The sequence below is a fragment of the Penicillium cinerascens genome (assembly GCF_028974065.1).
Source record: "Penicillium cinerascens strain IBT 15544 chromosome Unknown contig_9_segment0_segment0, whole genome shotgun sequence".
In the NCBI taxonomy this organism is placed as follows: domain Eukaryota; kingdom Fungi; phylum Ascomycota; class Eurotiomycetes; order Eurotiales; family Aspergillaceae; genus Penicillium; species Penicillium cinerascens.
The window spans coordinates 1,289,167-1,311,479 of NW_026695296.1; the positions used below are offsets into that span (position 1 = coordinate 1,289,167).

At 52.0% G+C, this 22,313-nt stretch overlaps 9 protein-coding genes across 9 annotated transcripts; 4 read left to right on the top strand and 5 right to left on the bottom strand.

Annotated features, from left to right (window-relative positions):
• Positions 1-76: 76 nt before the first annotated feature.
• N7498_007332 (putative FAD binding monooxygenase) lies at positions 77-1,681 on the bottom strand (the record flags this gene model as incomplete). Its single annotated transcript, XM_058454394.1, has 1 exon — positions 77-1,681. The coding sequence occupies one exon, from the start codon at positions 1,679-1,681 to the stop codon at positions 77-79; it is 1,605 nt and encodes a 534-aa protein (XP_058306643.1).
• A 409-nt stretch (positions 1,682-2,090) lies between these two features.
• Positions 2,091-4,342, bottom strand: N7498_007333 (uncharacterized protein; the record flags this gene model as incomplete). The annotated part of the gene is made up of 4 exons (XM_058454395.1): positions 2,091-3,314; positions 3,365-3,823; positions 3,879-3,906; positions 3,957-4,342. The coding sequence occupies 4 exons, from the start codon at positions 4,340-4,342 to the stop codon at positions 2,091-2,093; spliced, it is 2,097 nt and encodes a 698-aa protein (XP_058306644.1).
• A 377-nt stretch (positions 4,343-4,719) lies between these two features.
• Positions 4,720-5,960, top strand: N7498_007334 (uncharacterized protein; the record flags this gene model as incomplete). Its single annotated transcript, XM_058454396.1, has 2 exons — positions 4,720-5,300; positions 5,354-5,960. 2 exons carry the CDS (start codon positions 4,720-4,722, stop codon positions 5,958-5,960), a joined length of 1,188 nt encoding a protein of 395 aa, XP_058306645.1.
• A 285-nt stretch (positions 5,961-6,245) lies between these two features.
• On the top strand, positions 6,246-8,746 carry N7498_007335 (transcription factor domain-containing protein; the record flags this gene model as incomplete). The annotated part of the gene is made up of 7 exons (XM_058454397.1): positions 6,246-6,254; positions 6,402-6,502; positions 6,552-7,066; positions 7,113-7,414; positions 7,472-7,891; positions 7,941-8,194; positions 8,260-8,746. The coding sequence occupies 7 exons, from the start codon at positions 6,246-6,248 to the stop codon at positions 8,744-8,746; spliced, it is 2,088 nt and encodes a 695-aa protein (XP_058306646.1).
• Positions 8,747-8,946: 200 nt separating this feature from the next.
• On the bottom strand, positions 8,947-10,254 carry N7498_007336 (t-SNARE syntaxin; the record flags this gene model as incomplete). Its single annotated transcript, XM_058454398.1, has 4 exons — positions 8,947-9,058; positions 9,111-9,683; positions 9,741-9,922; positions 9,999-10,254. 4 exons carry the CDS (start codon positions 10,252-10,254, stop codon positions 9,026-9,028), a joined length of 1,044 nt encoding a protein of 347 aa, XP_058306647.1. The 3' UTR covers positions 8,947-9,025.
• Positions 10,255-11,056: 802 nt separating this feature from the next.
• N7498_007337 (uncharacterized protein) lies at positions 11,057-15,937 on the top strand (the record flags this gene model as incomplete). The annotated part of the gene is made up of 4 exons (XM_058454399.1): positions 11,057-11,106; positions 11,173-13,423; positions 13,686-15,059; positions 15,110-15,937. The coding sequence occupies 4 exons, from the start codon at positions 11,057-11,059 to the stop codon at positions 15,935-15,937; spliced, it is 4,503 nt and encodes a 1,500-aa protein (XP_058306648.1).
• Positions 15,938-16,818: 881 nt separating this feature from the next.
• N7498_007338 (ABC1 kinase family protein) lies at positions 16,819-18,834 on the bottom strand (the record flags this gene model as incomplete). The annotated part of the gene is made up of 2 exons (XM_058454400.1): positions 16,819-18,019; positions 18,086-18,834. 2 exons carry the CDS (start codon positions 18,832-18,834, stop codon positions 16,819-16,821), a joined length of 1,950 nt encoding a protein of 649 aa, XP_058306649.1.
• A 253-nt stretch (positions 18,835-19,087) lies between these two features.
• Positions 19,088-19,663, bottom strand: N7498_007339 (uncharacterized protein; the record flags this gene model as incomplete). The annotated part of the gene is made up of 1 exon (XM_058454401.1): positions 19,088-19,663. One exon carries the CDS (start codon positions 19,661-19,663, stop codon positions 19,088-19,090), a length of 576 nt encoding a protein of 191 aa, XP_058306650.1.
• A 538-nt stretch (positions 19,664-20,201) lies between these two features.
• Positions 20,202-21,414, top strand: N7498_007340 (MBL fold metallo-hydrolase; the record flags this gene model as incomplete). Its single annotated transcript, XM_058454402.1, has 4 exons — positions 20,202-20,429; positions 20,488-20,635; positions 20,704-21,069; positions 21,122-21,414. The coding sequence occupies 4 exons, from the start codon at positions 20,202-20,204 to the stop codon at positions 21,412-21,414; spliced, it is 1,035 nt and encodes a 344-aa protein (XP_058306651.1).
• Between the last annotated feature and the right edge of the window lie 899 nt (positions 21,415-22,313).

Below are 22,313 nucleotides of genomic sequence, written 5' to 3' on the forward strand. Positions count from 1 at the left end.
CGAGGAATTCAAGTCATGTATAGATGAGCAGAGAGGTATCATTGCATTCCACAATCAAAAAGTAGAAATGAAAACGCTAGTGACTCAGGGGACGCGCGCACGTCAAACCATGAGTACTGAAATACCCATCCAGTTTCAACAAGATAGATTCCCCCTTGAAGATACCAGCAATGTAGTGGTCCGGTCGTATCAAGTACGCAGCATCCTTCTTTAAACCGACCTCGCCGTATTTCTTGTCCCACGGGAAGACAGTGAGCCTGATGTTCATTTTTTGACACCATTCCGACAGGTTGGGCCATGGCTCGCCGTATACATGGAGCTGCCAGCAAAGATATTGTAACGTTTCAAAGTTGTCAGCAGAGTCAGTTTTGGCCCACGGCACGCGGTCACCAGGCTGCACTGTCTCCGATTCCCCTGATTCGTGATTGAGAGGGCTGTCGCGGTAGCTGCAAATGAGCTGAGAAGCGCGTCGGAAGACCCCCATCCGCATGTACTGAAACCGGGTGACAAGTGGAGCCATATAAGGGATAATCCAGGCTCGGAGCATGTGTGACAGGAATCCGGGGGTTGTCAGGAGAGTGAAGCCACGGTCAGTTGCGCCGCTGACGCTCAGCGCAAACGAGCGCCGTTCAGTTTCGTAGGAATCCAAAAGTCGGGTTTTGGCTTCCTCTGTCATCAAGTTCTGCGTGATTACGGTGGCTAGTTTCCATGCGAGATTGAAGACGTCCATGATACCGGTGTTCATGCCTTGGCCGCCCACGGGACTGTGGATGTGGGCAGCGTCGCCGACGAGGAATGCTCGGTTCTTATGGAAGGTTGAAGCCACTCGGTGGTGGCTACGGTACGGGGAGAACCAATTGACCTTTTTGATTTCGATCCCGGAGACCCTTTTGATGTCTGGAAGCACGTCTTCAAAAGTGACTTCTGGATGGGATTCGGGCAACTTGTGGTCTTGGCGAGTCTCGTTGGTTTTCGGAATTGTGATACCGATCAATCGTACACGTCGTTCTTGGGCATAAGGAAGGATGAGGTTGAAGGTGTCCTCAACAAAGGTTACGTGCGCTTCACCGTTGAAGAGAGGACTGTCTTGTTCTTCGGCCTCGACATCAGCGATGTAGAAAAGCGGCACATATGTACCGCCCTCGTACTTGGCGCCGATCTGATGTCGCACAACCGAGTGGGCGCCATCACAGCCAACGATGTATGAAGCTTCGCAGGTAATTTCAGTCCCATCATCCTGGCGAACAAGTTTTGCGGTGATGCTCGACCCGCTGTCCACAAAACCCTCAAGCTTCGTGCGTCGTTCCACGAAAATGCCATGAGTCTTTAGCTTCCTTTCAAGTACCCTCTCGTGTGCATCTTGTGGAACAATAAGTATATAGGGATATGGTGTCAACCCTTCGCCAAAATCCCGCAGGGAAATATGCGCGCGATGCTTTCCCTCGACCCAGATGTTGGTCGCGGGAAGCTTGTATCCGAGTCCAAGAAGATCATCAGCCAAGTCGAGTTGCCGATACAACTCCAGGATACGGGCATGAACGGCCAGAGCACGGGAGTGCTGTGCAGGGCCACTCTCTGAATCCACGATGCGAAACTTGACCCCTTGTTTGTGGAGCGAAATGGCGAGGGCAAGACCCGTAGGGCCTCCACCAACGATCAGCACGTCCGTCTCGGGTGCCATCTTGGCTTTGGAGATTCAAGTCAGGTATAAAGTGGGATCGCGATGAGTGGGAAAGATTTTAGAGGAAGGCAAAAAACATCAGAAGCGAATCGAGGACCAAAAGCCTCTTTTAAATAAATCTCCAGGCACTGATATATCACTGTGTGCTGCGTGTCAGATCACAAGACTTGACATCATGCATTTCGTGTTCGGCAGTCCAGTCACCGACGCCGAGCTCATGTTGGAGACGGGATCGGACCGTCGCCCCCCCGATCGGGCGCGACTCCTATTCGGCCGACCACGAAGAACGTCACACTTGCGAAACAATGCCCATGCTTGTTGGAACTTCATGTGCTTATCATTTGACTCTTCTAGTCTATGTCTCCGGACGATACTCGAGAGCTATGAAGCCAAGAGTCGTGCTATACGGTCATCTTCGGGATCCAGGCCCGGGCATAAAGGCGAAATCATCTACGAGTGATTCCTGAAACTGGTTCAGAAGATTGTCCCACTCAGTCCAGTCCATGGGGCTTTCACTAAGCAGGAAGTCGAAATTTCCAACTTCAACGCCGAAGTCCGCATTCGAGGCTTCGCGGCCAGATTGATCTTGGAAGAGAGCACTTGGCTCGACCGTCCTGGAACTTTGCCCCGCTGGCGCTGTTTCCGTGGAACCCTTGAAATCTTCCAATAGCTGTGCGATGATCGTAGGACAGGGCGTTGGGGTTCGGTGGTGGAGATTACACTCAACGATGTATGCCCGCCACGCCTTGACAATCAGGTTTTGCAGGGCTGTATGCAGGGGCATCTGGGCATTTTTGCGTATCTGCCTCATGTGTTGCGAGTATATATTTCCAATGAGCTGCCAAACTCTGTTTTTCTCTTCCGGGTCGGTCCGATTTTGTATTTCCGACAACATAAAAATCATGGCATCCCAAGGCAGATGGTTCACTATGTGCCACGAAAACCTCTGGACATCGGGATTGGTCTGAGCATAGTTTGCATACTCTGCCATCTTCAGACAGTTTTCGAAAATTGTGTCCTTCTCTGCCTCTGGGATGCGGGTGTTTGGGTCCTGGTATTGACGAGGGTGGTGTGCCACCAATCTGGTGAAGTATATGACTGATCGTGCCATCAATGTGACGGCCAAATGGAGAGGGATGGATTTATCGCAGTATCGGAGATACTTCAGCTCCATCGAATTCTCCAGTTCGTTAATGGCGTTATCCTTTTCTCTCAAGGACATTGATGGTGATGAAAGAAAGGCCCACGGCGAATTAGATCCGCCATCTTTGCCCCAGCGCCGCAGCCATCGCCCGAACTCACTACGAGCAAGGCAGAATATCATCTCAGTTGGGCCTTGTTTCTCGCAGGCTGGTTCCGTCATTCGCGGGTCGAGATCACTGTCGTTGGCATTCATTGGCGGCCGGGTATCTGCATTGGCTAGCATCGGGGTAGAAGCAACCCCGCAGAATTGTGCAGACGTGGCATCTAGGATCATCAGCTGGAACCATAGTCTGCGTCGCATTTCAGTCTCGAATACTGATAAGCCATATCCGGAGCCATCCCGGTGAATCCCGACTCGTTGCGCAATTCGTAATGCAATGCCGGCCAGAGTCCAGATTGTTTGTGGGTCGGAGAAGGCTCGCATGGACAACTACAGAAATTCATTAGAGTAAATCGGGATAGCAGAAGGATCAAACAGACCAGATATAATATGAAAGCCTGAAGCACCATTGTGCTCGATGTTCGCAAGAACGAGGCGTTCCGAAAGGCCAGTTGAGCTCCTCGTCGACATCTCGACAAAAGCGCCTTTTTGCTTTCTCCAAATGATTTTTCGATGTCTGCTGCTGGCAAAGAAACCAGTGCAATACAATAAATTGAGAACATCAAGGCTTCAAGTTCCTTGCCAATGCTGGGCAAATCACCCATCGCTTCTAAGATCTGTTGTTGAACTGTGGGAGCATGCAAAATTTTGGTCAGAGGGTTGACGTTCTCGAGAAACGTTTGCCATAATTTGAAGATATGCAGCTGGTTCGGATGCATTTCTGTGAGATTCTCTCCAGTCGCAGAACCGAACAGGTCAATAGGTTCATCATTGCCAACTTGGGACAGATTGTCTTCACCGTCTGACCCGTTCTCCAATACATCTGCTGCATTTGAAAGCTAGAACTTGATGAGAAAACAAACACACACTTTGCGGGAGATGGCGATTACACACCTCGTAACTGACGGCGGTCCAAAGTGTGCTATACGCGAATTAGCTCGGTCTCAACCATCTTCAAGCAATATGACTGACTTGTCAAGATAGACCGAATTGCCATCCTTCATGATCATCCGTCCGGACCCGCCTTTCTGGAGCAACAATTCATCTGGTGTTGGCCTGGAGGAAGACAAGGGAGAGTTCTCGACATCATCTACGAGGGACTCTCCGTCAGTCATCCTCCTCGACTTGTCGCGCTCATGCGGCGCGCTTCCACCCGCGTCGCGCTCCCGTTTGCGACGACGGGGCGGCGGCGGAGGGCGATAGATGCACTCAACATTGGACTTGGCACAATTTGAGCATGGCTCGTTGCGATCACACTTGACTTTGCGCTTGTGACAGATCACGCATGAGTATGGCTTGGATGAATCCGACGCGTCTGTCGGTCCGCCATTCACTGCGCGGTCATCCGGACCTGCCATGACTGCAGAAGAGATGCGAGAAAAGTGTCTGCCACTCAAGATAACATGAGAAGTCCACGTTGATAGAGGTCACTTGAGTAGCCGACGTGAGAGACGCTGAAACCTTAAGTTGCAGGCAGAAAGCTTGGAGGGTGGATAACGTGGGGCCTCGTTAAGCAGGCAGGCACCAAATCCTGAAACATCCCCGCTTAAAGTATGGGTCGTCCCGACTCCGTTCTTTTATTTTTATCTCACATCATCCCAAGCTTTCCTAGGTGAAGCTTTATCATCTTCCAGGTGGCCTCAGACATTTATTTTCTCGGGGCATCAGCTACAGTTGCATGACATACCGATGAAAGAGCGTCTCCACCACCATGATTCTTACATGAAGACAAAACATGTCGCCGTTCTTTGACCGACTTCGCACGGCGGTCTCCCGAAGAGCCAAGCATGCATCATTCTTACTGGTACATAAGCCTTCGATTTGGAAGCGAATCCCGGATAATGTCCTCGTGTTTATTACGGCGTTCACTGAGCTCGAAGATATTGTATCGTTGGCTCTGACTTGTCGCTTATTGCACCACCGAATCGGCAATAATGAATGTGCAATTGCGCATGCGTTTCTCAACCTTCACACACGAAATAGAGTACTGGAAGACTACTACGTTGATAGTGGGGTTGAATTGTCGCCTGGCGATGATTTAACCTTTATATCAGAGCTGTTTCCACCTCCGCCGCCCGAGTATGCCGCTGGCCAGAGTCACGATGACGCCGGGTACTCGTTGGGTTATCTTGCAGACTTGAAACGATGCTGGTCGACCTGCATATGGCTCTCTTATCATTTGGCCGACCATGTAGTCCGACACCATCTGGAAACCGACAGTGTTGCCCGCCCGCTTTGGTCGGCTTCCAAGACCGAGAAAGAATACGTGTATAGCAAGGCTGTGGAGACTCTTCAGTCGCGGCTTTTGCATCCATTGTATGTTGCTTGATCTGCAAAATTATCAAACCCTCAGCTAATTTTCCTCACAGGGCTTACGCGATCTTTTTTCTTGAGAACACTTCACACGATAGCTCCGACTCGAACTCATCGAAACATGTCAACGATCACTCCGCATCCATCGAAATACAACAGTCTGTACTCCAGGGTCCGCCATTTAACAACACATGGAACATCATCTTGACTGAGCACTGTCTGCAACTCCTTTGCTCGACTGTCCGACGACTCATGAGCCCTGAATTCGGCCACTCGACCTCTGAAAGCTGGGTCAGCCTTCTCCTTCTCAACTCAACCATGGAGAGACTTGTCGAATTTTTCAGCGCCATCGCCAAGGACGACGGGAAGAAGCTGGCCACGTCGCATGGGCATGGGCACGGCCATAACTCGACTTGGTCCGCCCGACGGGAATTCTTGTGGCAAATGCGAGAAGACTTAGGGCATCATATTGCATCTATGAGCAAAGGCTCTGCCAAAGACACCGAAAACACTCTCACTCTAGACCATGTCTGGTTCAAAGCAGCTTATCAAGAGATGGCCCGTCGGGGGGCCATCCCGCATTCACCGGAGGAGCTGGTTCCTGTCCTTCATGGATCTGCCGTGAAGTTGAATTGTGCATATTGTGATGATGATGACGGATGAATAGACATACTAGCATTTAATTCAGAACTGTACCGAGTAACTTGGAACAATCTTATATCGTCCCAAGAGTAGGCCGTCGGGAACCTCCGATCTCATTTGCGCTAAACCCCGTTTGTACGGGAATCGGCTCTTCGGATCTCCGAGGTTGGCCTTCCCTCCCCCCGGACTTCTTTCCAACGACACATGAGCAAACACACTGTCGGAACAGACAGCGAATAGCTTGCGAGTACTCTAGAAGCCTCACTTCCCTGAATCAGGCCCTATCGTGGTAAGATGATGGACACGATGCCGGCAGTAAGTTATCCCCGGGTTCGCCGGAGGACGATAAGCATAGCTAATGCAGTCAGTGTGACCTATGTCACAATAGAAAGGTCCGAAATCCTTCGAGCAGCGATAATTGCTATTTCTGACGTATGCTAAGTGGGACCTCTTACCAAACAGGTCAAATGTGATCGCCAGGATCCTTGCATGAATTGTGTGGATGCGCGAACCGAATGCAATCGCACTCGACAAGCAAGAGTCCATCGACCGCGAGTCTCTCGGTATGTATTCTTCGGTGATTCTTCCATCATTGATCCTAACAGAATCTAGCATTGATGCCCTATCCGAGAGATTGGCAAGGCTCGAAAAGGGAAACCGAGACGACTCCGTGTTCTCGTCACCTCCATCGGTGGCATCAAACCCCGATGTCTCTCAGACTGCACCCACCTCTCCTCAGTCAAGATACGTCGATACCGCTAGGGCCTCCATTAAAAGAAAGCATCACCAGGAGCCCGTATTCCGTGAAACAACCCCCTCTGAACAGTCAGAGAGAAAGCGAAGAATATCGCAAAGCATGGGGGCCAAGGATCATGGTGAAGGTCACTCCCTAGGCTCGACACCGCATGCCAGCGAGGCAAGAGAGTATATTGAAGCAGAGCTTCAGTGCAACCCAGCTCTCTCCCATGATAGACGGACTGCGTTGGAGACGGCCCGGAAGTTTGTTGGCCAGCTATCACACCCCGGTCTTCATCGACAAGAGGCCAGTATGATTGAGGACTATGAGATTGACGGCAGCTGGTCACCTGCAACTCTCACGCCTGAGTTTTTGCATATGATGTTGCCAGGTAAGTAGTCTGCTGAGAGAATGTTATCAACTACTAATTGACATAGGGCCCGACAGGAAAACCTTTCCCTGGCCCGATCACATCTCTGACAAGACTTTGGAACGAATGGGACTCGCAATTATAGAAAGAAGCGAAAGCGAACAAATACTCCAGTTATACCGCATTAACGTCTGGGTCAAGGCAATCTGCTTTATATCAGCCTTGGCGCCCGTGATCTCCAGCGCGCCATTAAAAGTTCACTTCGGAAGACTCATAAAGCAATATGAGGTATCAGCGATCGATGTACTAAATTCTATTCCCGTTGCAGCTCCTCCAAGTCTGGCGTTACTACAGGCATTGCTTTCCGGGGTAAGTACCTAGATACACAACCATCATACTCGAATGGCCAAAACTGATCAATTCCAGAAACGGTTGCTGAATTATCTAGGAAACATGTCACGCTGCTGGATGCTCACAGCCTTCGCATGCCGTGTCCTTGTCGCCCTCAACTACCACAATATCACCGAAGCAGAGCCCCGAAATGATGTGGAAGAAGATATTCACGCTTGTGTGTACACATGTTACTATTACGACAAAAGTCTCAGCCTACTTTTGCTCCGACCTCAATCTTTGCCAGATCTCAAAGTCGACCCGGCAAAATTGATCCACCTGGACCCTAGGCTCCCAACAACGCCCATGATAACAGCGATTGTGGAATTCTCACGCTTGAAGAATACCCTCCTTGATATTCTCCTCGACACCAAGGGTATGGGAGATATGGAAAAAGCAACTATCCTTTCGGACCTTCTCGTCCAAGGCCATGCGATATACTCGAGATTCCAATCAGTAAGTTTACCGAAAAGCACTGCGAGTTTTCATACTAACCTATACAAAGCACCGAAATCGTCAAGAAATGGAGTTTGCGGACTCCTGGGGAATTATCCGGCGTGAGTGGCTGTCGATGGACTTTAACTATTATTCCTTCATAACCACGATCATCCGAGCCCGATCATCGGTGCTGAAATCCCGTCTGGTCTGTGAAGACTGCCTCTACGCCGCTCGAAAGGCGTTCACGACCCTTCGGGCTCTACAAGAATCTTTTTCGAACAGTACCACGACCCTCGACGCCTATCCGTATTTCCTCAGCTGGTATGGCAGCCTGGACGAGCTAAGTCCGAAGGATATTTGCTGATACATTGATGATTCCCGTTCAGGACTATGCTTCTTTCTCCACTATCCCCCTTCTTCGTACTGTTCTGCAACGTCGTGGCAACATCCGATCAAAGAGATTTCGAAATGATCAAGAATATCACCGATGACTTACGCCAATTCGCCAAGGTGAATGTCTCTATTGGCAAATTATACGGCCTTTTCTCAAAATTCCTTGATCTGTGTGCGCCGTTGATCAAACCAAATCAGGGCATGCTTGACTCGATGTCTGTTTTCCCGGTTGATGGGAAGACTCTTGGTCAGACAAGCTTCTATCCAGACGTATACGCCCGTACTGGTGATCAAGTCCCGCACACACTTCCCAGTCCCAGGATTAGAAGGGCAGCGTCTAGTGTGGGGCAATCTGGAGAGCCACAGTCGGTTGAGGGGTGGGATGATAGTTTGATGTGGGAGTTGTTTGATAACCAGCCTTCTCTGGGGTGGGCGGAGTCGGAGTTATGGGATTCTATGGCTCAGTTGGATGCTCCATAGTCAGCATATTCATATTCTAATCTAATGTCGAGGAAATATTGAAGATCTATCGTCGGTGCAATTAGTACATGAGTTTATTTATTTTGAGCAACTCGTTGAGAGGACTCGGTCCCAAGAAGAGTCGGATAAAACGAATGGATCAGACATCCCAGTCTAGCCAAAGGACAAAAAAAGGAAATGCTCGATGGGTGTGGGGGCATGCAGAGGGGCCGTCGTCTGTCTGTGACACACAGCCACTTATTATAATACAGTATTCAAAGAAGGGTCGGAGGGGTTCTATCACGAGATCAATACCCAGAGAAGGAAGAAAATCTGTATCAGTGGTTAGCGTTGTCGGAGAATGAATACACGAGTATGAACGAACCATCAGAATACCGAACATCTTCGCGATAAGCCACCGATTCCCGGAAACGCGAGTCCAGTACTTCATCAGTTCTCGCTGGGCGCCCTGCACATTGTCCACAACGTCATCTGTGTTGGCGTCGATGCGCTGGATCATCTCTGACTGTTCGCTGACCATCTGGGCAAGCTGACCAAAAATACCACCAAGCTCACTGATAGTCCGCTCGATGGCTTCAATGGCCTCGCCACGAGCTTGGACATAGGTGTTACTCGATTGGGCCTCCTCCATTACCAGCAATTGCTGATCTGATTGGATTGAGGGGCGCCCTAGCGGCGAGGGATTTGATGGGTCGAGTGTCAGGAGGTCGGATGAGTTTCCTTGGTATCCCGGTTGAGGGGTGCGTCGCCCAGAAGTGTTGTACAGAGGAGAATCGGATCGCTGGGAGTCGAGGGCGGTCTGCGACTTCGATGATACTGAAGACACGAAGTTCTCGGTCCTTGATCGAGATGCCTGAATGTTCTTGGTCCGAACCTCTAGAACTTCCTTGAAGCTGGATCCTACATCGGCCAGCTTCCCTTGCAACATCACAACAACCTAGAGACACGCCTGGTAAGCCACGCGCATATACTTATCGAGAACTCCCCGACTTACGTTGTCATTGTGTTCTCCCTCCTGATCCGTCTTTGGCCGGTTGGACTTCGGATGTTGTGCCTGAGTCAGGGTCTGCAAGCTTGCTATCTGCTGGTTCAAGGAAGCAAGGTCTTGCTTAATCACGTATGTCAATTCGGAGATCTCGACGGGTCGGTCATCGAAGAGCGTTTTGCGTTTTGCCACTAGACTTCGCATTAGAACCGGTTCATTCTCAACACGTCTATTTCTTTCCAGACAGTCCCCTAGAGTCGAACTCACACTCTGCCAAGCGTTGCAACTTCGAAGTCGTTCCAGTGATTCCCCTGCCGATATCTCGCGCTCTTCGCGCAAATTCCGATCGCCCGGCCTTGCTACCCTGCACGCCAGATGGTGAGCCATTGGCCTCTCGCCGTTGAGAGTCCGTCAACAGAGCCTGGCGCTGCGACCCGACTTTCGACGCGCCGAGGCGCTTTTGGGCTTGGCCCAGAATGGAGCTGAACTCGCTCGTGCGGTCCTGGATCGACGGTCCGGTCATTGTGTAGCAACTGATTCGGTGTAGGCGACGAGCGGATTTCAAAGGCGTGTCCTCCGAAGGTCAGGGTGAGTGGGGTTCAGGGCTGGACTCCGCCGTTGTTGATCCGTTGCGAACCCACGGGTAATCGATAAGGGGTTATGTAGATGGTTGGGATCCACCAGCAATGACGACGAGTGTTGACGGTACCAGGAGACGGTATCTGTGGTATAGAGCAAGACACAGCAGAGAGAGGAGAAGAGACGGAAGGCCGGGACACTCTTTGCAGCGACTCAGCGGCCGCAAATGAAACACGTCGATCGCGGTGATGTCACGTGGTCACGAACGCCACATGACATAAGCAGCACCGCCATCGATAAAATTAGATGCAGTTACAACCCCGGACTTCGCGTCAGGGGAAGAAGCTTGAATGCTACGTGTGTTTTTCTCTCTTGTTTTTCTACCTTGTGCATCTTCGGTGTCCCATATTTGCGTCTTTGGGGGACACACTTCATCCCGGTTCTTTATACAATAATCTTGTTTCACCCACTACGGGGCCGTTTCCAGCTAACCGATCTGATCGGCGCCCGCATAGGCAACGTCGCTCAACGCCACTCCGTCTGACCTCACATACCCGGCGTTCCTCCTGTACGAGCTCAGGAAAGTATTCCAAGGTCTGGAGGCAGTTGCCATCATCTCCTGTGCGTCACAGGCTCGTTGATCCTTACGACTGCCACGCAACGTCCCTTGGTGTGTTAGTCAGGCAGCAACCAATACTCGATACCCAGACCCCTTCGAGCTTCTGACACTACACACTACAATTCTCATGGCCGACTCTAGTAATCCTCAGCGGCACGGCCGCGTCCCTCAGCAACTGTAAGTGCACCCCGTCCGCGCTTCGTCTGTACCTCCTCGCACAAGCTCTAAGACACCCGCTTCCAGCCCGTCTCCACCCAACGCGAACAGCCCTCTCTCGCCAGCTAGCGGAGGCAACAATCCCATATCTTTTCGGCCGAATGTGAATCGCGCGAAGACAAAGCGTTGGGTCGAAGCAAAGCAATACTCGTACGATGGTGGCGATTGGGGTGACGATGATGAGGAGGAGGAGGAGGAGGAAGAGGAGCCCCCTGTCCCTCCTCAACGTCCGTATGCAACCCACAGGACCGGCAGCTCGTCGGAGTTGAGCTCCAGGCGCTTGTCCGGGCTTGCATTCGGGGCCGATGAGTCGCGAGGAAGCCCCTCGGCCGAGGCCAAGGCGGACTCTTGTGGAGGCGACAGGGCTTTGCCGTTCATCAGACCTGCCGATCTTTACAAGCGCATGCGCGAAGAGAGACCATCGGCTGAACCTGGACGTCAGACCGAGGCTTCACAGAGTCCGACAGTGAGCCTTCCGACGCAGGCACCCGTGACTACCAGTGACCCTTCGAGGGCGTCTCAGGCTTCGCCTACTGTGGGTTTGCTGGAATTGAAGCGAATCTCTGTGTTTGGATCCGATTTTTTGGGTGGAAGCGACTCGAGCTCGCAACACACTAGCGCCGATTCTCAGCAGGCCTCCTTGCATCACAACCCCTCCCAGGCCTCTTCTCAAGGGTTCACGTCTGTGGTCCATCAGGCTTTTGATGTTCCAGAAACCCCCAATTCCACCACTGCTGGCAGTGTGGGACGGTCTAACAGCGATGGCACGTCTGTGATCAGCCCCATCATGGGCAACCGGGGTTATCCAGATGACAAAACCCCTACGATCCTTGAAGAGCCAACGGAGTCCAACACCCCCACCGGTCCGTCTACGGAGCCTTCGGGCGATTACTTTAAGCCTGGCCACCGGCGGGACATGAGCCTTCCCAGCCGGGACAATAGCCCTTCTAAGCAACCTTTAGTCACTGACCAGGAAGCTCCTAAGTCGGGCCATGCAGAAATTGCCGCAGTCTCTCCGAGTCAAAGCTACGATCAGTCTGAATTTTCAACATCCTCAAACATCGTTCCGGCTTCAACGGCTGAGAAAGACTTCGTTGCACCTCTGAAATTTGGCAGCAATGCAACTTCTGGGTCCGAGGGGTATCGTGGTGAAATTCCCACAATCGTAACAGGCAACTCACCAGAAGCTGCCGACAACGACCAACTGAGGGAAGAAATTATGCGTTCGTTGAGCCGAGAGAATTCTCAAGAGCCGGAGGAATCAACCCAGCAACCCCAATCACAAGGTGCTCAGGAGTCAATCCCTCACCAGTATGAGAAGTTCTGGGGTGGTGACCCTCGAACCGAATCTACTCTCGATGCGGCCCCCAGGCCTCTAGTTTCCGAGTCGAATCCTCTGGCTCCTCAGAACCCATATGCAACTTCTCAAACCCCCAGCACGGACGCTCTACCAAAGAAACCGAAAATGGCAAGGCGCTTCTCATGGGAATCATCCGACGAGGATGATACGCCTACGCCACAAATTCCCGGTGGGTATACTTCACCCCCGCCTCTGAACGCAGCGCTTGCCATTCAGGAGCCTGAGCCTATCTCTCATGACTCCGATCAGCTGGCTTCGGAGGGATCGTCTAGGGAAGCGCCAATGGCCGACGGCGAAGTTTCAGGTTCGGACAGTCAGCGCCTTGGAAAACCTAGGCTATCAATTGTACCTCCGGCGGCAGAAAAAAGCCCTCCACCGCAAGTATTGGGTCCGGTGGATGCCTCTCAACCCGAGAGTGAGGCACTTGTACCTACGAACATCGGGACCTCGAATATCGGCGAGTCGAAACTTCAGGGTTTCCGTGAAATCCTCAATCTAACGACTCCGCATGCACGTATCCGGGCTTTCGACCAGACAAGAGATCAATTCGCTGCCCTTGACTCCGGTCTGAACCACTGGCTTGAGTTTACCGTCCACGACTACCCGGAGCATGCCGATCTGGTCCAGTCAAGCCAGAGCTTGTCCGCCGATTTCCCGCGGACCTCGCCGTCTCGGAGCAGATTCCCCAAACTGACATCTCTGGGTAACCTCGCTACCCGCGATGAGAACACCACGGCCAGCGCCGGCCACGCTCGGCGCCCCTCCGGTCATATTGGAACGATTGTGAACAGGCAACATGTCGCGCAGAGTGGAAAGGACCTTCTTCACACAGCGGGATCATTCGGTGGCAAGGCGGGCGAGGCCGCAAAGGGACTATTTGCCAAGGGCAGGAGCAAGTTCCGACCCAGCGGAGACAAGGTAGATACATGATTTCCCTCACTCGATATTTGGGGATACCTGGAAAAGGCGCGCTGGAAGGCCATCTGGCGGTGTTACACCCACATTCTGTTTCTTCGTTTCTTTGTTTCCTGGATACCACGATGTAATTTCCCATTCGCTTCATTGGAGTCTAGAATGCGACACGATTGATGCATCTGATTTTCTTCCTTCTTGGCCCTGGCCCATATCTCCCTCCCCTCTTTCTTCTTTGTGCTGTTTCTGATGTTGGTAATGTTTGTAGGGTCAATCGACAACTGAAGGTCGACGCAAGTCTGGCCAGTTCCAGTTCTCCTTCCAGTCTGAGCCCACGGGTGCACAGGGTAACTCTGGCTTGCGCAGGTCTCTCGATTTCGGGAACCTGCCCATTTTCAAGGGCCGGAATGAGAGTTCCACTGTCGATCGTTCGGATGTGAATGATTCTTCTCAGGAGGGTGATGGGGAGCGTGGGGGAAAGCGCTTCAAAAGACGCCGCTCTATTGACCTTTTGCGAAATACATTTGGTGTTGGCTCTTCTACCGAGACTGCAAAGCCTATGCTCTCGTCTTCCAATGTGGAAAAGCGCAAGAGTGGTGGTTTTATTGGAAAATCCGACTTTGCGAATGACTTTGAGCGGGAAATGATTGCTGCCCTTGGTCTTTCTCCGACTAAACCTGGTCCTGAAGAGTCCAGTTCTAAGCATGTGGAGCAGTCGAAGGACCAGTCAAAAGGTGATACCTTGGCCACTCAAGCTGTCACCGGTGCGGAAAGGGAGCTCTCAAGAGACAAGAGTCTGCCGGTTCTTCCTCCCCAGAGTTCCAATGGCCCTGTCCCGGCTGAGGCGACGGGTCAAAAGAGCCAAATCAGTATGGACATGCCCAGACCCATGACTCCATCAATCCGACCGGTGTTCGATGAGGATGTCAAACCCGCTACTCCGCCGAAGTACATTCCTCCAAAAGACCTGCCGCCTAAGTGCCTCCCACCGAAGGACACCTCAACCAAGGAGGCATCGCTCATCCCGCAGCCAAATCAAGGTCGACGCCAGCCATCAGTCTCGACACTAGGAGCAGATGAGAAGGACGCTGGCGGTTCTGAAGAAGAGACAGAAACACCGCCCTCCCCTATTCTGGATACGACAACGACAAAGAAGACAGCAGACCCTGCATATGCTAAGCCTCTACCCCAGGCAAGACCATCCAACACTCCTTTGCCCCATGAAAACGAAGACAATACAAGCTTCGCACCTATCCTGAGACCCCCGAGTTCAGCAGAGATCCTCGAGTCAAAGCGCAGGTCGATCAGCGGGCTACCGCCTTCTGCTCCAGGCGTCCAAAGTCCCTTAAGGAACGAAGTTCGGTACTCTCCAGGGACCCGAAGCAGCATGTTGAGCTTTGGTAGCTTCGGACGGCAGAGCCAGAGTCGTCCGGCTACTCCTGCCAATGAGCTCTCTAGTCATGCTGGTTCAGGTTCTCCTGTGCCAGACGGTGAATCCAAAATGGACAAGTTGAAGATTTTCGGAAGACGGCGCCGCGCTTCAGTGGGTGATCTGCTCACTGGTCTTCAAGACAATATCCAAGGTAGCATCCAAGGTCTTCCTGAAGGGGGAAAGCGAAAGCGAACTTTTAACCGCATCAGTGTATGTTTCCTTCGGTCGTGGTCAATTGTCTATCTGCTAAAGCTATATAGGGCTTGTTCAATCGTTCCCAGGATTCCCAGCCTTCAGATATCAAAAAGGATGACCGCGCCAGCACCGACACCAAAGATCCAGGATCCAAGGCTTTACCAACGCCACCCGCTAATGGACAGAATGGGCATTTCCATACGAATGGCTCCGTTACAGATAAAGAGCTCCCCGTAATGCCAGATCTTGAGTCCCAGTCGACCGGCGAAGCAGCGGCTATGCCACACGATCCTCGCCACTCTAGCATGCCTCTTCCGCCCATTGCTTCCCCTACAATGCTTGCTAGCCGCTTCTATTCCCAGGCGTCTACGGATGCTCCATCCTCTGCTCAACATACTCGAGTGAAGAGCCAGCCTTTGATGACGGCCCCACCTTTGTCCCCTGTTGCTCCGTCCAATTCCAATAGGAGTACCTCTCAGTCGTCTGATTTGCGTACGTCATACGGACGTGATTCGCAGGAGCTTCCAACAGATGCTGCTCGGCATTCTTGGGAACCGGAGGGATCTCCCGACGCATTTGAATCGCAAGATAAGCACCAGGACAAGAACCAAGCCCAATCCGCTCTCAGTCCCAGTCTCGGCGTGAAATCCCGCAAACCAGTCGGAGGCCAATCCGAGCCCGCCGACACAGCTGAGATGATCGTACCCAAAAACATCGCTGTCTCAAGCGACTCTACTTTTACAAACCACCCTCACCGTGATAACGAGGCCCGCACTCTCAACGAGACCACTGATCCAGTCGAACTCGCCATCACAAAGGATGACTCCAGTGAGGAGATCCTCATGTCCCCCACCGCATACCCAGGACAAGAATGGAAGCCGATGCATTACTAGCGAATTCAGCGTGCATGTTACGATATCCTTTCTTTCAGACTGCCATTGATGATCACCAGTCAGTCGTTTCATGTCTGTTATTTGGGCCCCCAAGTTCTTTGCATATACACGAACTTGCACATGTATTTTAATCTCTTTGTATCTCGGGTGGCTTTGTCTGATATTTCAAGCTTGTTTTGTGTACTCTGAGCAGTTTGGTTTCCATGTAAGCATTGCACAACTAGCGTGTCTGCCAGAGAGAGTCTGGAGAATCTAAATGACAATTATGATGCAAGATGCAACGGAAGTTTCTAGCGTTTAGACAATGAATGCTGCGTCTTCGAGCTCTAAAATCATGCGAAGTACCCCGAAAATCAATCCAGGCGTTCCAGGGACCTTGTCCTCGGGAAAAAGTGCTGGAGATTCGTCAAGACTGGCTACCCTGATGTCGGCTGGAAGGCCCATCAATACCCATAGTCAAAAATGGGGCCTTGCCCTTCTCTCTTCACATCTCAGCTGTATTATCTTACTGTGCAATTGCCAGTAATTCGTTAATCTGACCATGGCGCTCTTTTGACTCCTATGGTCGAGTCAAGAGTTACTACTGTGGTCATGGTGGTCATGACGTTTTAATACAGGCGTCCACTCATTTGAATGGAACGAGGACGACGATGAAAGAGTATCAATCTTCTATGCTCTAGATAGCAAGTCTTTATAATACATTCGTTTCCGCCAACTCCCATCGTTTTGGTCCGCCATGACTGTTGTATAAAACCAGGTGGTCAATCAAGGCAAGTACCCAAAAGCCCACAATAATCCGAGACAGAGCAGAGAGGTGTAGATGGAGATAGATGATCACATGAAACCTCGAAGGTATGCAGAAGGTGTCGGGGCAGAAATTCTTAGCCGTCAAACAAATTCTGATTCAACTCAACGCCCATTTCCTTCGCCATACTCTGCATCTGGGCCTCGATATCATCTTCCATACCACCACCGAGATGGAAGAACTGCCGAATCTTGGCCCAGTAGAACCAAATATCACTAGTCACCAGCACGATGCGGAAGATAACATGGCGGCCCAAGTTACGGATCTTCTCGGATAATGGCAGATCGGGGGACTCGACAAGCGCGCGCGAAGCCCACGTACCTGTGATCTTAACACGGTTGACCGGCGAGCCAAGGAACTGGTTATTCGCCTGGACGATGCGCAGGTTACGGCCGATGAAGATAAGCTCTTGTGGCCACTTCTTCTCATCGCCTAGGATCTCACGGATCGCCTTGCGGGCTGATTGTTGCATCTCGTAGTGACGCGCTTGGAGCTCACGCTTGCTCAGGCCCTCGATATGGCGCTGTGTCGACATATCGCCGCCGCGATAGGGGCGCATGAGGGTGGCGGAGGCGAAGATATCAGAGTTGTTGACACCCCAGCCTTTGGCGATCTCGCCTAATGTCTTGTTGTCAAAGGTGAGTAGCGCTTTCCAGAAGCGTGCGTACTGGTGCCGGAAGCCGGGTTCCATGTGGATATACAGGCCGTGGTCGATAAGGACAAGCTCGGCCCGGCCGGAGGGTTGGCGTCGAATGAAGATGTTGCCTGGGTGCGGGTCACAGTGTACTGTTCCCCATAGGAACATCTGTGCGGAGAAAAGGTCGACCATGGTTGTCATTACGTCCTTGAGTGACAGGCCTAGCCCGCCGCGGTTGTTCGGGCCCTTCCAGTGATTGCGCTCGGGCTTGACTTTTGATTCTTGCGGGTTTGGAGAGGCGGGTCCGCTCTTTGGAGGATCCATGGGTGTTCCGTGGCATCCTGGGCTGCCCTGGCGCCAGCCACCACGCCATGAGCGTGTGATGGAGTCTTTGTCCCAGAGCCGCACGCCCTCTATCCATTCGGCCGTCATAACTCGTCTCGAGCTAAGCTCGCGATACACTTTCGGGATGTACACACGGTCCCGCAGACGAGGTTCGCCAGCCACTAGCCGGGCCATTTCCTCCGAGTTGTTTGCTTCATTCTCAAAGTCCGTCTCCAGGGACAGCCGCTCGCTGATGTACGGGATCAAAGTGTAGAAAGGGATATCAAACAGCTTGCTGTAGATAAAAGTAACCACTCTAGAAGAAGAGGTTAGCTTGTGACTCTTCCCTCGTTTGTGTTCGCGAGCGTGGCAGTTAACTCACTTAAAAGCCCACAAATCCCAGTTCAGCTGCTGCTCAATCTCATGTTTCTGGATCTTGATACCGACCTCCCGTCCATCCGGCAGACGGGCCCAATGAACCTGTGCCACACTAGCACTAGCACGGGCCGTTCGCTCCATGACACCCTTCCCAGGCTCACCGGTGAACGAGACACCAAAGACCTCCTCCGGCGACTTTCCAAAATCCTCACGAATAACCTTCTCAACCTCCTTCCAATCATTCTGCGGCGCATCATCGAACATGCGCGAGAACATCTGCGAAAACTCGGGGGGCAGAATCGCCGCTTGGTTGGCGATAGCCTGGCCCATCTTCAAGTACAGCCCACCATTGTGACGTAGGAGGTCCGACAAACGCTCGGCGCTTCGGGCATGCAGGGCTGTAATAGAGCTGGCGAAAGGCGGGTGCGGGCGGAAATTGATCTTATAGTCCAGTGCGACGAATAGACCGAGAGAGAAGGTGCGGACAGTTCGGGTCAGTGACGAGGCGTAGAACTGCGAGTCGATGCCGTAGATGACGCCCGTGGCCAGCGAGGCGTAGACCAGCCGCCGTAGCCATTTTCGGGTGCGAGTGTAGGTCTTCGCTGCCGTGGGTTTGCCTAGTGAGCTCGGCGACGGAGGAAGGAAGGGCTGGAATTCCCCCGCGTGCACATATCGGCGGGTTAGAGGGTGCCAGATTGAGACTCGGGGTGCGACGGCGGGCCGTAGCGATCTGAGGAGCATCGCGTGCGACATGGTCAAGAAGAATGGGTGGTATCAGCACATGGCGCGAGTTATACTGATTACACGGGGTGAATAGGAGCCTCGAGACCGACGAGCTCGTTGAAGGAAACAGTTGCGGAGATAAGGACGGACCTCGGGCAGTCGTCATCCGCGGTGACGCCGCGGACTCGGCGTCGGACGAATTCCCCTGGCGGTCTTACAAAAAAAATTTGGGGTCTTAATTAATACACATATATTCCAAATTAGACATAATTCTTAGTTACAATCACAATTCCTCGTGGTTCGGAGGTGTCAATTTATCGCACACACTCGCATATTCCCTCATGTTATTCGGGATAGTCACCTCCCACAACTCGTCGCCCTGAAGGAACTTATATTGCTCCTTGCACCCAGACTCAGACGCCATTGGCAGTAGAATGGGAAGGTGCTTGATCGACGCTTTCACAAAGTTGCGCTTGAAGCAGTTGCCGAAGTCGGCTAACGTATCCGGGTCGGAGCAAATGTGTCGACCGTGTAGCAAGGGGGCGCAGCGCTCTTTGATAATGATCGCGACATCGTCGCCCATTTTCAACAGTGCATCTTCTTTGTGAGGGACGTCCATGCGCTTCATGAGGCTGCGCACGGCGGGGACGAAGGAGTTGTTGCGAGTCCAGAGGTCCCAGTGTGGGATGGTTGGTTGGCATCCACGGTCGCAGATTTCCGTCTGGAATTTGTTAAAGAGGTGTCCCGGTCGGCCGACCAGTGCTGCGACGACTTTAAAGCATGTCGGACCGAGTGCTGCGACGGGGGTGAGGACGACGAGGAGGAGGAGGAAAAGGTGGCAATCAACCGAGAGGCGCATCTCGGTGAAGGGGAGGAAGAGATGATCGATGGACGATCGACGGGATTGTCGCCGGGATCAATTCCAGAGTCTCAACCTTGGAACAATCTCGTTACACCAGATCAGTTGGAAGTGAGTGAAGCGAAGAGCCCTATCCCCGCGGATTTACGTGTGGAGTGCGGAGAGATATATCACGGCTCCACCGGTTGCGGTGGTTGAACCCTCCGTTGGCCGAGTTGTGCATTTGTGCATTTGTGCATTTCTTCAACACTTTATCTACCGCCTGCTATCAACAATACTAAAACCTCGAGCTTGGTTCATTACGCTAATTTCTAACCAAACGTTGTCGACTGCTCTATCTCAAGTCAGACTAACGTGGTGCTAAACTTTGTCGCCCTCAGTCTTAGCCATACCAAATTGTGGCTTGCAATCCGTAACCACGCTTGAGTAGGCCCCGAGGCTGCCGCAGTGGTTTGATTCCAAGGCTGCAGACTCACCGCTGGCACATGGTTATAAAGGCTCTGGCTGACCCTGATTCCTGCAACCCATTTACCCCACCATGGATACTCTCAATCTCCAAGAAGTGGACTCTATCGAAGCCATTGTCATTATCGACAATGAGCTAGACCCGCTATCCCCCCCAGCCCCAGATACAGTGCAAATCACTGGAAACCTTGGGACTATCGCCATGGGCGCTGGGCATGTTCCGACCGACCGCGGCGGTGCAATCAGAGAGATGCGGATGGAGGACATCTGCTGCTCTGCGCATGGCCTGTCTATCCTTGTGGTAAGATAGAGCACTCACTTTCGAGGAACCCTACTCACGGGTGGCTGGCATAATATAGACAGCTACCAAAGGCGACAAAACCCACTCCGTTCTCTTCGACGCTGGTCCGGAAGAGGACATATGGGAGAGGAACGTCAAGCGACTGCGGCCGGACCTCGCCTCTGTTGAGGTGATTCAGCTGTCGCATTGGCATCGGGATCACTCAGGTTTGTTCAGCTCTAGTTCTCAACGGATCAAATGCATCAGTGTGAGGTACCGTTCTGACTGGTTTCAGGTGGTCTCTTGAAAGCTATTCGAATGATCAAAGAGGCCAAACAAGCCCAAGGTCTCTCGGACGAGCTCGTCGTGGACGTGCATCCAGATCGCCCCGTTTATCGAGGTATTGCTCTGCCCGAAATTATCATATCACTCGAGGCCGATCCGACTTTTGAGGATTTGTCCGGAGCTGGCGCCGTAGTGGACAAGCAAAGCGAGGCACACACCGTCCTCGATGAGATGTTCCTGATCTCAGGCGAGATCCCACGAGTAACTCCGTATGAAACTGGGCTCAGAAATGCAGTTCGATTTGATCCCGAGGAAAAGGACTGGTACTCGGACGAAGTCATTGCCGACGAACGTTTCCTCGCATGCAATTTGAAAGGTAAGTTCACCCAAATATCATTTTGAACGGACCGACTGTTCAACCCGTCAAGACAAAGGCATCGTCGTCTTCACAGGCTGCAGCCACGCCGGAGTAGTCAACACCGCGAAGCATGCCACCGAACTAATCACCCCAAAGACCCTCCTCCACGCCGTCGTCGGCGGCTTCCACCTCGCCGCGAGCGAAGAAGCCCAAATTCAAAGCACAGTAACTGACCTGAAACGACTCGATCCCGCCGTCCTAATGCCAGGCCACTGCTCGGGCTGGCGATCGAAATTCGCCATAGAGAAGCACATGCCAGGCACGCTGGTGCCATGCACCGTGGGCATCAAGATTACCTTCTAGAGCAAGTGGATCGGGATTTGTTCTGTGACGGCATTTGCCTCGGCTGCTCCTTGCAGAGGCGTTAGTCCACGTGGGTATGCAGACTCCTACAGTAGGTTCGAACCGGCATGCCTCGGGTCGCTTATGGCAACTTGGTCGTTATCCATCAAGGGGTGGATGGCGTCATTGGACCCTGACTCGGCATACTTGACGATTTTTAGCTTTTGAGATCCAGATCATCTGACAGGAGTGTCCCCTTGCTGCATTCTTTTTCCGTACGATCGGGTGTGGTGATAGAGATAACGGCGGTTCTAGAGCTTCAGAAGTGGTCCAACTAGGATGTTGTCTCAGTTGTAGGTTTGTTGGTATATTGGGGTGTATTTATACGTATTATGAGTGACTATGTGCGATAGTGTCGAAAGCGACGTGAATTGAGCGTTTGGGCAGTCGGTGATGTTGGGGTAGACTCTGTATATATCCGCAAGAGGTTATCCACGACCACAATTTATATTTCAATCGTTGGTGACTAACTTGACCAGGCTCCTTTCTTAGATCAAGATATAAATAAATGACATAGACTAGATATCCTGACACAAGTGGATAGTTTATTCCAATGACTGCGCAGTTGGCACAAGCGGACCCTCTGGAAGTGATAGTACGCCGAACCCATACCTGTATGATATCCAACGTGAACAGAACGTGAACAGTCACTTCTCTATAACCGTGAAACAAGGTTTTTACCAGGCAAAGTTTGATCGAGTATGTACGTTAGTACAGAATCTTGGTATACAAGGTTCAACGGTGAAGAGGTATGTCTCGTATTTCCAAACAGATAGGCTAAGCACACAACCCAAAACAACACCCGTGGATTCTACATCCACGCCCCTCAGATACCAGCGGAATACAGTCGCTCGACTGAA